The 13,143-nt window shown below is 40.7% G+C and overlaps 1 protein-coding gene across 13 annotated transcripts in view; it reads left to right on the top strand.

The window, feature by feature from the left end:
• Nucleotides 1–13,143, top strand: part of LOC118399948 (pleckstrin homology domain-containing family A member 1-like) — a 65,617-nt gene that overhangs the window by 7,504 nt on the left and 44,970 nt on the right. For 10 of the 13 annotated variants that reach the window (XR_008076795.1, XM_052476081.1, XM_052476041.1 and 7 more), the window contains exons 2-3: nt 5,095–5,140; nt 7,213–7,424. Coding sequence is in view for 12 of the 13 variants with exons in the window: in XM_052476081.1 (XP_052332041.1) it covers nt 7,284–7,424 (141 nt within the window). In the remaining variant the exon portion in view is untranslated. Of the gene's footprint in view, nt 1–5,094; nt 5,141–5,470; nt 5,930–7,212; nt 7,425–13,143 lie in introns of those variants that run through there. The other 3 variants (XM_052476037.1, XM_052476036.1, XM_052476035.1) reach the window with 3 other exon arrangements.

The raw sequence follows: 13,143 nt of genomic DNA, 5'->3' as shown, positions 1-13,143 counted from the left end.
TTGTCAAGGGTCCATTATCTTGGCTTTAATGTATTTTGCCTTGAACATCAGACTCTGAGGCCTCTCTTCACTGTCACTTTCCAACCCTGTTGAGGATGGCTCGTTGTCAGGCTCAAAAAGCCTAAAATTTGCCTGGATGGCCACCAGTTTTTCAACCCTTGTATTAGTCAACCCGTTGCGTTGATGTATGTGTTCCCAAACAAGGACCAGTTGCTCTCTGAGGCGGCTGATGTTGGTGGTATTTAGAGGATGATGGAGGCAACGGGAAAGAGCCTCAGATCCACAAAGTCCCTTCCACCAGGTGGCTGATGAGATATGTTGGCACGACTGCCATATTGCATCTCCATCCCAAAGCACTTGCTTGGAGGTGTATAATTTGCTTGACCTTCACTTGAACTCTGTTGAACTCTGTATCCAGCAAATTAGTGGATTAAGCATGTCTGGTTGGAGGGGTGTATGCTGGGTGAAGAACATTCAGGAATCTCTTCCAATACACATTGCCTGTGAGCATCAGAGGTGAACCAGTTGCATACACAGCTTGAACAAAACTTTCATCAGCATTTCTAACTACGTTCCTCCATTGAGTCAAAATAAACTTGAGCTGTTGCTATCGATAACCATGCTATCGATGACCATGAGCTGTTTCTATTGATAAGGTGTCTGATTCATCATTTTCACCTCAAATATAAATGGAGGGACATTTGTCAGAGGTTGTGAGTGCTGAGGGAACTTTATGCACTTGGCCAGATGATTCTGCATCTTTTTTTGCATTCTTCACATATGATTTGGCACAGTATTTGTGAGTGTACACAGCTTTTCCTTCTACGTTAGCTGCAGTGAAATGTCTCCACACATCAGGTAGTGCCTGTGGCGTTTTCCTGTAAAGATTAGAAAAGTTAGATTAAACAACTACTTTGTAAGATAAATGTTTTAAAATTAAATATATGGAAACGGGTGAATTAACACTCAGTAAGTAGGCTCAAGCAAGCTAAAAGGCTTTCGACTCTGTCAATCACAACATTCTTATTGGCAGACTCAACAGCCTTGGTTTCTCAAATGATTGCCTCGCTTGTTTCACAAACTACTTCTCCGATAGAGGACAGTATGTCAAATCGGAGGGCCTGTTGTCCGGACCTCTGGCAGTCTCTATGGGGGTGCCACAAGTTTCAGCTCTCGGGCCGACTCTTCTCTGTAGACATCAATGATGTCGCTCTTGCTGCTGGTGATTCTTTGATCCACCAGATGACACCATTCTGTATACATCTGGCCCTTCGTTGGGCGTTGTGTTAACTAACCTCCAGATGAGATTCAATGCCATACAACTCTCCTCCCAGGGCCTCCAACTGCTCTTAAATGCAAGTAAAACTAAATGCATGCTCTTCAACCGACCACTGCCCGCACCTGCCTTTCCGTCCAGCATCACTACTCTGAACGGTTCTTAGAATATGTGGACAACTACAAATACCTAGGTGTATGGTTAGACTGTAAACTCTCCTTCCATACTTACAGTAAGCATCTACAATCTAAAATTATTAAATCTACAATCGGCTTCCTATTTCGCAAAACAAAGCATCCTTCACTCATGCTGCCAAACATACCCTCGTAAAACTGACCATCCTACCGATCCTTGACTTTGGCGATGCCATTTACAAAATAGCCTCCAACATTCTACTCAACAAATTGTATGCAGTCTATCACAGTGCCATACGTTTTGTCACCAAAGCCCCATATACTACCCACCACTGCGACCTGTATGCTCTCTTTGGCTGGCCCTCGCTTCATACTCGTCGCCTAACCCACTAGCTCCAGGTCATCTACAAGTCTCTTCTCGGTAAAGCCCCGCCTTATCTCAGCTCACTGGTCACCATAGCAGCACCCACCCGTAGCACGCGCTCCAGCAGGTATATTTCACTGGTCACCCCCAAAGCCAATTCTTCCTTTGGCTGCCTCTCCTTCCAGTTCTCTGCTGCCAATGACTGGAACGAATTGCAAAAATCTCTGAAGCTGGAGACTCTTACTAGCTTTAAGCACCAGCTGTAAATAGCCCATCCAATCCGGGGCGGCAGGGTAGCCTAGTGGTTAGAGCGCTGGACTAGTAACCGGAAGGTTGCAAGTTCAAACCCCCGAGCTGACAAGGTACAAATCTGTCGTTCTGCCCCTGAATGTCTGTCATTGAAAATAAGAATGTGTTCTTAACTGACTTGACTAGTTAAATAAAGGTTAAAAAATTAAAATAATAATCTACCTCATCCCCATATTTTTATTTATTTATTTGTCTTGCTCCTTTGCACCCCAGTATCTCACATTCATTGCATTCATTCTCTGCACATCCTATCATTCCTGTGTTTAATTGCTATATTGTAATTACTTTTCCACCATGGCCTATTTATTGCCCTACCTCATTTGCACATGCTGTATATATATTCTCCTACTATATTATTGATTGTATGTGTAACTCTGTATGTGTCGAACTGCTTTGCTTTATCTTGGCCAGGTCACAGTTGCAAATGAGAACTTGTTGTCAACTAGCCTACCTGGTTAAATAGAAGGTGAAATAAAACATTTATTTAAAAAAACACATGGTAGCATTAACGAATTAGCAGAAATGGTTAACCTCTCTAGGGGGTGTGGGACGGTAGCATCCCACCTGGCCAACATCCAGTGAAATTGCAGAGCGCCAAATTCAAAAACCGAAATACTCATTATAAAAATTCATAAAACATACAAGTGTTACACATTAGTTTAACCTCTTAAGTCGACCCGACACGCATGCGTCCCATCTGGAAATGCAAATGCGCTACGCTAAATGCTAATAGCACTCGTTAAAACTCAAACGTTCATTAAAACACACATGCAGGGTACTGAATTAAAGCTACACTCGTTGTGAATCCAGCCAACAAGTCAGATTTTTTAAATGCTTTTCGGTGAAAGCATGAGAAGCTATTATCTGATAGCATGCAACACCCCCAAAATACCTGAAGGGGACGTAAACAAAATAATTAGCATAGCCGGCGCTACACAAAACGCAGAAATAAAATATAAAACATTCATTACCTTTGACGATCTTCTTTGTTGGCACTCCTAGATGTCCCATAAACATCACTATTGGGTCTTTTTTTAGATTAAATCGGTCCATATATACCCTAAATATCGATCTATGAAGAGTGTGTGATCCAGCAAAAAACAGCGTTTTAAAACGCAATGTCATTTTTTTTTATTTAAAAAAAAACTTTAACAAAACACTTCGAAATACTTTTGTAATCCAACTTTAGGTATTAGTAAACACTAATAATCTATCAAATTGATCACGGGGCGATGTGTATTCAATAGCTCCACGTCTTGAACTCATGGTCGAAAATTTCTCATCCAAAACATCCTGTCGGAGACTGGAAGGAATGGGCTCTCTCTTACTCGTTTGACCAAGAAACAAAGTAATAATAATAATAATAATAATAATAAACAAAGCCCAGGCAATTGACAAGACTGGCGACATCGTGTGGAAGCTGTAGGACTTGCAATCTCAGCCCCATGTAATTTGGTTTCCCATAAACAATACATGCAAGTGTCGCATTGATACTTTTTCCAGTTTTCAGTGATCCGTTTTTCTTGCGCTTTTCGATTAAACACAGGCTCTGTTATAGTCACAGCTGTGATTTAACCAGTTTTAGAAACGTCAGAGTGTTTTCTATCCACACATACTAATCATATGCATATACTATATTCCTGGCATGAGTAGCAGGATGCTGAAATGTTGCGCGATTTTTAACAGAATGTTCGAAAAAGTAGGGGGTAGGATTAACAGGTTAAAGATGAACTTCTTGTTAATCCAACCACAGTGTCAGATTTCAAAAAGGCTTTACGGCGAAAGCATACCATGCGATTATCTGAGAAGTGTCCAGCATACAAATCATTACAAACAGTTACCAGCCAAGTAGGGGAGTTACACAATTCAGAAATGGCGATAAAATTAATCACTTTGATCTTCATATGGTTGCACTCACAAGACTCCCATTTACTCAGTAAATGTTAGTTTTGTTCGATAAAATCCCTCTTTGTATCCAAAAACCTCCGTTTTGTTCGCGCGTCTTGTTCAGTAATCCACAGGCTTAAAGGCAGTCACAACAGGCAGACGCGAAATACGAAAAGTATCAGTAAAGTTCGTAGAAACATGTCAAACGATGTTTATAGTCAATCCTCAGGTTGTTTTTAGTCATAATAATCAATAATATTTCAACTGGACAAAAGGTTCGTCAATATAAAAGGAAAACAAGAAAGGCTGATAAACCTCTGGGACACTGCAGTGTCCACTCATTCAGAGTGGTCTTACTCCCTCATTTTTCAGAATACAAGCCTGAAACTATTTCTATACTGTTGATATCTAGTGAAAGCCATAGGAAGTGCAATATGAGTCCTAAGTCAATGGAATCTGTATAGGCAGTCAATGGGAAAACTACAGACATAAAACAAATCCCAATTTCACCTGCCATTTCAGTTCTGTTATACTCAGACATTATTTTAACAGTTTTTGAAACTTTGGAGTCATATAAAATATTTTTACCCCACCCAGTATTGTAATCAAAACTTACCAGAAAGCATGTAGTCCTTGGCTCAGACAGTGTAGTAGTGTGGGCTCAATAGCATCTCATTAGTGTGCAAGATCTTGAGAATCAGCTGTACATGTGTTGGATGAGTGCACTGCACATGTGATTGAAGAATGCACTGTGCATGCAGAGAGTTTCAATTCCATTGAATTGGAGATAGTTTAACCAAAATATGCCATAAGACTCTTTTTGATTAATTTAAGCAAAATTCCCTAAATTCCCGCACTATCCATGGAAAATTTCCGGAAAATTTCTGGAAATTTACTGGAAAGTTTCCAACTCTAGTTGTTTGTAACTACCCTGGTAAGTTGACTGAACCTGAACCAGGTTGCAGGCACTGGTTACGGTATGAATGTTTTTCTTGAGTGGGTAGCTTGATGAAAGCAGCTTCCCAAAAGAATGGGCTTTAGGTGAGGCAGATGAGCAGATGAGCCTGTAGCCATATTACTTCAACAGTATTTAATTAACATGAGATCCTCTCTAATCTTTACAGGTATGTGGCTCTGAATGCAACACCACCACTGGCATTTGTATTTTCTGTAAGTGTTCCACTGTATCATCAAAGGTATTGTCTGAGTTTCAGAGATGGTCAGAATATGAATTGTATTTCCACCAACCCTCTGATGCCTGACACAGTCAGTGTCAATTGGAGTTATAGTCCTACATGTTGCAGCACTATTGACATCTCCCCAAGAGGATATTACTGGAAGTGTGTGTGTGTGTGTGTGTGTGTGTGTGTGTGTGTGTGTGTGTGTGTGTGTGTGTGTGTGTGTGTGTGTGTGTGTGTGTGTGTGTGTCACTGTTGACCAAGAAACATCTCAGGCTAGTCTGAACCTCACCTTCATACAATCTTTAAAGCCAATGTTTAGGATCAGCCCTGACAGGGTGTTTGTCAAGCGTGTGTGTGTCTATGGAATGACTCCAGTGGATGCGGAGGCTAGCCCTGACGTCACCCCTTTACACAATGCACAACAAGCAGGCCTTTTGTCCCCCTTATCCTCCCACATACTGCTCATAATGTCCCAAACGCTTTCTCTGAATCAGAGGGAGGGAGAGAAAGAGGGTCCTTTATCGTGGACACCAAAAGGTCTGTTTCATGCCAATTCCTTCAATCAGAAATGATGACAGTAGAGATGTTAATCGGTTAGCCAGCGGAAATACGTTTGACTTGCCATGCATATCGGTCTGTAGGTTAGTTTGCGAACCTCCCGTTCGTCATTCGGATGCATAGCCTGCCTACCTTTGACTATCAGCCTCCCACCACTTTGCAATGTGAGCTTGAGGCAGTATAATTGTTTGAAACCTGAACGTTTTACTTTACTTATAAGGTAAGTCTTACCTTGCTCCAAAGTAGCCTTGCGAAAATCCATCCATAGAAATGTAGAGGCAATTCTAATTATTTTATAAAGAATTGCTCATGCCGTTAACCAGCATTTTTCTCCTGTTTTATTGGTTTTCATATCAACTTTCTTTTGTTGTCCAGAAGCCAAAAGCACAGTCCTAGTCATATTTCTTTCTAAGTTTCTAATGGAAATGTTCATCTGTCACGTGGAACTACTCACATTAGGTGTGCAGTTTAGAAATGTGATTTCCGCAAGTTGCATTTGGGCAAGTGTTTTGAAAATGTTTATATTAGGTGCTTCATTACAGGAGTTTCATGTTCAATAATAGGCAATAGCCTTTTCACTGTTTCTATTAAGCTCTTAATAAGAGCTTAATGGCATCCTTGTATGCATGCATAGTTTCAGAGAGGAAGAGGCGAAGCAAGAGGTTTCACTTTCTGTCCAAAATAAGTCCAATGCATTTTCTATGGCTTATTTTGGGCCTAAGCTTGTCGCCTGCCTTCCCACCTTGGTACGATTCCCGTTCGTTAGGGCGAAAACATAAGCATCCTGTCATTTTATACAGATCTCTGCTAGTATTTTCTTTTGGTCACTTCATTTTACTGTTTGGAAAAAATGTAACCATTTTGTTGAGCAGTTAACGAGGGTCAGTTAGTCAGCAGCAAAATTGACAGAAATGTGCATCCCTAGATGACAGTTTAACCATGCTACAGCAATGTGCAGTATTATATCCACACAAGTTGTACGTTTACCTACATGTTGTAAGCTTTCACTAGTCTTCATTTGGAGAGTTGAAATCAAAATGAGTAATTTGAACCACCAGGAGATGTCAGTCAGTTGGTTGGCTGGCTGCTCAGTCTGAGTTAATAAATATTGCTCAACCCAGCTCCTCAGAGAATCTGGTTGTTGAGATGTTGACTGAGCTCCAGGTCTGTACTGGAAATGTAACTCTTCTCAGTCAAGCTATGAAATGATTTCTCAGCTAATTCTCAGCATTGAGTTTGTAGAGGCGAAAGAAAGGCTTGGGTAGACGGCAAAGGCTTACCAGATGTGAAGGGAGGGAGGAGAAAAAAGGAGAGGGGGAAAGGTAGAGTAGGTGACAGAACTAAACTGATTACATGGAAAGGGATAAATGAGATAGTTTAAGTTTGTCACACGATCCTAGTACCAGGTGGCTGAGAGGCTGCCAAGGCTTGCCAGAGAACACTGGACTGGACAACTCTTCATTACACCTTATCCAATAACTTCCCTCTCTTCCCTCCTTCCAGGCTCTCCTCCATCTAACCTCTTCTCCTCCTCTCTCCCGGCCCCTGGGTCAGGGAATGTGCCAGCCCCGGAGATGCCTTACGTGGATCGGCAGAACCGGATCTGTGGCTTCCTGGACATCGAGGAAAACGAGAGCAGTGGGAAGTTCCTGCGCCGCTACTTCATCCTGGACACCCAGCCGGGCAGCCTGGTGTGGTACATGGATAACCCTCAGGTAACATACAGTAGGACAGCTGGCGAGCATTAGCTGTTAGCATTGTGGATGTTACTTTCAGGGATGGGCATTTTGAAATATTATATATTACAGGTAACTGCCAAAATAATAGGGTGTTGTGCCACCACAAGCCGCTAGAACAGCTTCAATGCAATTTGGCATGGTTTCTAAAAGTGTCTGGAACTCTATTGGAGGGATGCAATTCTATAAAAAATATTCTTCCACATTGCATTCTATCAGGAAACTACGTTTTAGGTTTTGGATTTTTTATTGTTGTTGCATGTACTCATTAATTCCAGTACACACATAGCAAGAGGCTGTTGGTTAACCTCTTGCTCCTACCTGACACGCAGGCGTCCCATCTAGACATCTGGAAATGCAAATGCGCTACGCTAAATGCTAATAGTACTAGTTAAAACTCAAACGTTCATTAAAATACACATGCAGGGTATTGAATTAAAGCTACACTCGTTGTGAATCCAGGCAACAAGTCCGATTTTTAAAATGCTTTTCGGCGAAAGCATGAGAAGCTATTATCTGATAGCATGTAACACCCCAAAAGACCCGCAGGGGACGTAAACAAAATAATTAGCATAGTCGTCGCTACACAAACCGCACAAATAAAATATAAAACATTCATTACCTTTGACCATCTTCTTTGTTGGCACTCCTAGATGTCCCATAATCACTATTGGTTCTTTTTTTCGATTAAATCGGTCCTTTTTTAGCCTAGATATCGATCTATGAAGACTGTGTGATAAACGAAAAAAAATAGCGTCTTATAACGTAACGTCATTTTTTTAAATTAAAAAAGTTGATGATAAACTTTCACAAAACACTTCAAAATACTTTTGTAATGCAACTTTAGGTATTAGTAAACGTTAATAAGCGATCAAATTGATCACGAGACGAAGTATATTCTTTAGCTGTCCGTCTGGAAATAATGTCCGGGTAAATCTCAACCAAAATATCCGGTCGGAGACCGGAAGAACTGCGCTGCCTTGCGTCTGTTTGACCAAGAAACGAATAGTAGGCAAATGACAAGACTCTAGACAACGTGTGGAAGCTGTAGGTATTGCAACCTCAGCCCCATTAAATGTGGTTCACCTTTATCAATGGGTTCAAGTCGCGCATGGATATATTTTTCCATTTTCAGTGATCAGATTTTCCTGCACTTTTCGATGAAACACATGTTCTGTTATAGTCACAGCCGTGATTTAACCAGTTTTATAAACGTCTGAGTGTTTTCTATCCACACATACTAATCATATGCATATACTATATTCCTGGCATGAGCAGCAGGGCGCTGAAATGTTGCGCGATTTTTAACAGAATGTTCGAAAAAGTAGGGGGTAGGAGTAACAGGTTAATGGTGTTTTTGTAGCGATGGTGATGGTAGAGTTGAGGCAAATAATCATGATATTATTCTGCCAGGTAAGCATAGGCTACTTTGTCGTTAACATTGAACTGTTTTTGGGAAAGCCTTTCCATCAACCAGAAGATTTTTCATTAGCATCATCGCTAACGGCTACACAGTGGTAGCTGTGCACACCGTACATACACAGAGGGGGACTCGTTGCCTCTTCAAAAAGTTGCAGGAAATCCAAGTCACTGATGCATTCTGTTCATGTCTTATTATAAACTTTATTTTTATTTGTTAAACTTCTTGTGACTATCAAACCCGTATCCGGGAGCGTAATCATAGCCTCAAGCTCATTACCATAACGCAACGTTAACTATTCATGAAAATCGCAAATGAAATGAAAGAAAAATATTCAAGCACAAGCTTAGCCTTTTGTTAACAACACTGTCATCTCAGATTTTCAAAATATGCTTTTCAACCATAGCTACACAAGCATTTGTGTAAGAGTATTGATATCCTAGCATAGCATTAAGCCTAGCATTCAGCAGGCAACATTTTCACAACAACAAGAAAAGCATTCAAATAAAATCATTTACCTTTGAAGAACTTCGGATGTTTTCAATGACGAGACCCTCAGATAGCAAATGTTCATTTTTCCCAAAAATATTATTTGTGTAGGAGAAATCGCTCAGTCTTCTTCATCACATTTGGCTAAGAAAAAAATCTGAAAATGCAGTCACTACAACGCCAAACTTTTTACCAAATTAACTCCATAATATCGACAGAAACATGGCAAACATTGTTTAGAATCAATCCTCAAGGTGTTTTTCACATATCTATTCCATGATAAATCATTCGTGGCAGTTGGGTTTCTCCTCAGAAGCAAACGGAAAAATACTGCAGCTGGAGATTACGCAATAATTGCGACGGAGGACACCAAGCGACCACCTGGTAGATGTAGTCTAAAATGGTCAATCTTCCAATGATATGCCTCCAAATACGTCACAATGCTGTCGACACTATGGGGAAACGACAAAGTCTAAGCTCATTCGTGGCCCATTCACAGCCATATAAGGAGTCATTGGAACACAGCGCCTTCAAAATCTGGGGCACTTCCTGTTTGAAATGTATTTTTGGTTTCGCCTGTAGCATCAGTTCTGTGGCACTCACAGACAATATCTTTGCAGTTTTGGAAACGTTAGTGTTTTCTATCCAAAACTGTCACTTATATGCATAGTCGAGCATCTTGTCGTGACAAAATATCGCGCTTAAAACGGGAACGTTTTTTATCCAAAAATGAAATACCGCCCCTAGAGTTCCAAGAGGTTTTTAAGTTAAATAAATGTTTTAATATTGTTGAATTACATATTATTCTCTGGATTCCGTGATTCCTTCCGTGTTTTCCGTTTTGCAGATTTTATATGGCCCCACATAAGTGTTCAATTGGGTTGAGATCTGGTGATTGACACACACCCTTTAAACCCCCCGCTACCCCTTATACTCCTTTTTAAGAAGGAAGTGGTCCGATGAAGCAGATGCTAAGCTACAGGAACAGCACAGACTGGAATATGTTCCTCGACTCATCTGATAACATTGAGGAGTTTAACACATCACTCATTGCCTTCTTTAAACCCCTAGAGCAGTGGTCACCAACCTTTTTGTGAGTAAAGATCACTTTCACAGACTAAAAGCATTTTTTTGCATTTACCAAATAAAAATAGTTATCTTTTTTGTTTACAAATATACCAGCCACTGAGATGTTTTACCAGCAAACACGTTTGTGCCATTATTACACCAAAAACAAAAAACAGATGAGCATGCTTTGTAATGTTTCAAAAACAATAAATGTATTACTAGTAAGCAGTTGCGACCCGCCATTCAGGGCAGGTGGGGCAGAGCCACCGTTTTCAGCCCCACCTGTTTAGCTAAAACAAATATATTTTTTGTTTCCTGTTTTTGCATGTTATTTTTGGCGTTAATACATGTCACATCAGTTTGCAAACAATGTCAAAGTTAATAGCGCCACATACAAGTTAATAAGGCCAAAGACAACTAATGGTCTCTTATTTTCTTAAGGCAGCTCCAAAATGGAGGTGTTTCAGCCTTGCTCAGTGCTTTCTGTTGTGGTGGGGCAGTCAGCAGAAAATACACAGCGTAGGGGTTTTCTTATGTTCTCTAGTTGTGCCGGAAATGGCTCAGTGTTCTGTCACTCTTGGGGACACTCAGCGCAAAATCTACAGGGAGAGGTAGAAAGTTCAAGCCCCTTGGGTGCTGCCATAGATTTATATTAGAAGTGTCCATCCAAGAAGGCTCAAGGTCATTGGCCACAGATAAAATTACATCAAATCACGTTATATCTACCGTAGCTTTGATTGGACTGATCATGTCAACATCATACTTTCAAAAGATTAGCTAGCAGGCTAGACAAGCAGTCATTATCATGAATCAAGTCGACAATCTACTGGCAAATCTTTTTCAATCTTTGTCATGTGAAGAGAAACTGAAGATATAACGTATCATCGATACGAGTTGGAAATCGCAAATTCAAAAATGATTGGTTTGGAAGGAATCGGTGGCTAACTGCAAATGTTGCGAAGCAATCACTAGTCTGCTATACGGGGGAGAGGGTATGTGGTCCAAGTCTGTTTTTTTCCCCCAAGCTTAAAAGGATAAACATGCAACACCATGGGCCAGAAAAGGTTGAATACATTGACAGTATGGCCAATCAAGCATGACTTCTACCGCGCTCAAAACAAATGGAAACTTAGAACTGGGAAATCTCAGATTTCAGTGAGTTCAAGACAACTGAGAACTCTGGGGGGGGGGACTAGCTCTGACTGGGGAAATACGTTTTGAATGGAATTCCAAGTGGGGAACTCTGACCTCTTTCTAGAGCTGAAGATCATTGACATCCTGATTCGACCTCGTTTTTTTCCTGAGTTCCCAGTTGTCTTGAAAGCACCATAAATCCAGAGAACGCCAGACTTTGACAAAGTTTGATGACAAAATTTGACAACAAGAAGGACTGCCGTGCCACCTTGTTCAAGTGAGCACCGCACAACAAGGTGAGTCCAAAAATGTCTTGTATGCTGCTGCATAAATTATGTAATATTCCAGCGAGATATGTATACTGTAGCAAAGACAGTACTACTAAGTGTATGCTGTGTATTAAGCTGTTAATAGCCCATGTGCCTCAACCCAATAATTTGGTCCCTTTCCCCCTCATAATTTAGCCTACTGTTTTGACTTGGTGGCGCACATGTAGCCTGTTTTAGAAAAACTTCATAATTGAATATTGTAAGAACTTCAATTGTCTGCTTATATGCCCCCTTTATTTATCCTATGGGACTGAATTTGTGTACAGGAGAATACTGTAAGAACGGCCCATGTTCTGAATTCTGATCAGCTATGTTTTTTTTAAAAGGCAGTAATTGAGGCTGAATTAACTGTTTCGCTGCCAGACAAGGTTCCGCTGATAGCCAGGTGTAGCAGTGGTAAGGATTCACGCCATGGTGCTGAAAAGACAAGCAGCCATACTGCTTGTTCTGTGCATGATTTCCTGCAAGACAGGAATGTCAGTGTTCTGCCATGGCCAGAGAAGAGCCTGGATCTTAATCCCATTGAGCATGTTTGGGACCTGTTGGATAGGAGGGTGAGGGCTAGGCCCCCCCAGAAATGTCCGGGAACTTGCAGGTGCCTTGGTGGAAGAGTGGGGTAACATCTCACAGCAATAACTGGAAAATCTGGTGTAGTCCATGAGGAGGAGATGCACTGCAGTACATAATGCAGCCGGTGGCCACACCAGATACTGACTGACTTTTGATTTTGACCCCCCCTTTGTTCAGGGATACACTATTCCATTTTTGTTAATCACATGTCTGTGGAACTTGTTCAGTTTATGTCTGTTGTTGAATCTAGTCATGTTCATACAAATATTTACACATGTTAAGTTTGCTGAAAATAAACACAGTTGACAGTGTGAGGACGTTACTTTTTTTGCACAGTTTACTATAGTAGTAAAGGCCAAATTCAATATTTGATCAAATAATTTAACAACAGTTTTTTAAATACCTAAATTGATCCTTAAATTCATAATCAAATATCCAAATTATCCATGGTGTGACCTTAAAACAATTCCAAATGTCAGCTAAAACTTTTAAGTCTTAATGAGTGCATCAACAACGTTGTCCCCACAGTGACCATACAATACGTACTGTGCCTTCAGAAAGCATTCACACCCCTTGCCTTTTCCACATTTTGTTGTTACAAAGTGGGATTGAAATGGATTGAATTGTATTTTTTTGTGTCAACGATCTACACAAAATACTCTGTCAAAGTCAAAGAACAATTCTAACA

Source organism: Oncorhynchus keta, chromosome 2, assembly GCF_023373465.1.
Source record: "Oncorhynchus keta strain PuntledgeMale-10-30-2019 chromosome 2, Oket_V2, whole genome shotgun sequence".
NCBI classification, from domain to species: domain Eukaryota; kingdom Metazoa; phylum Chordata; class Actinopteri; order Salmoniformes; family Salmonidae; genus Oncorhynchus; species Oncorhynchus keta.
The sequence above is the reverse complement of the archived record's forward strand: the minus strand, read 5'-3'. Positions and strand labels throughout refer to the sequence as shown.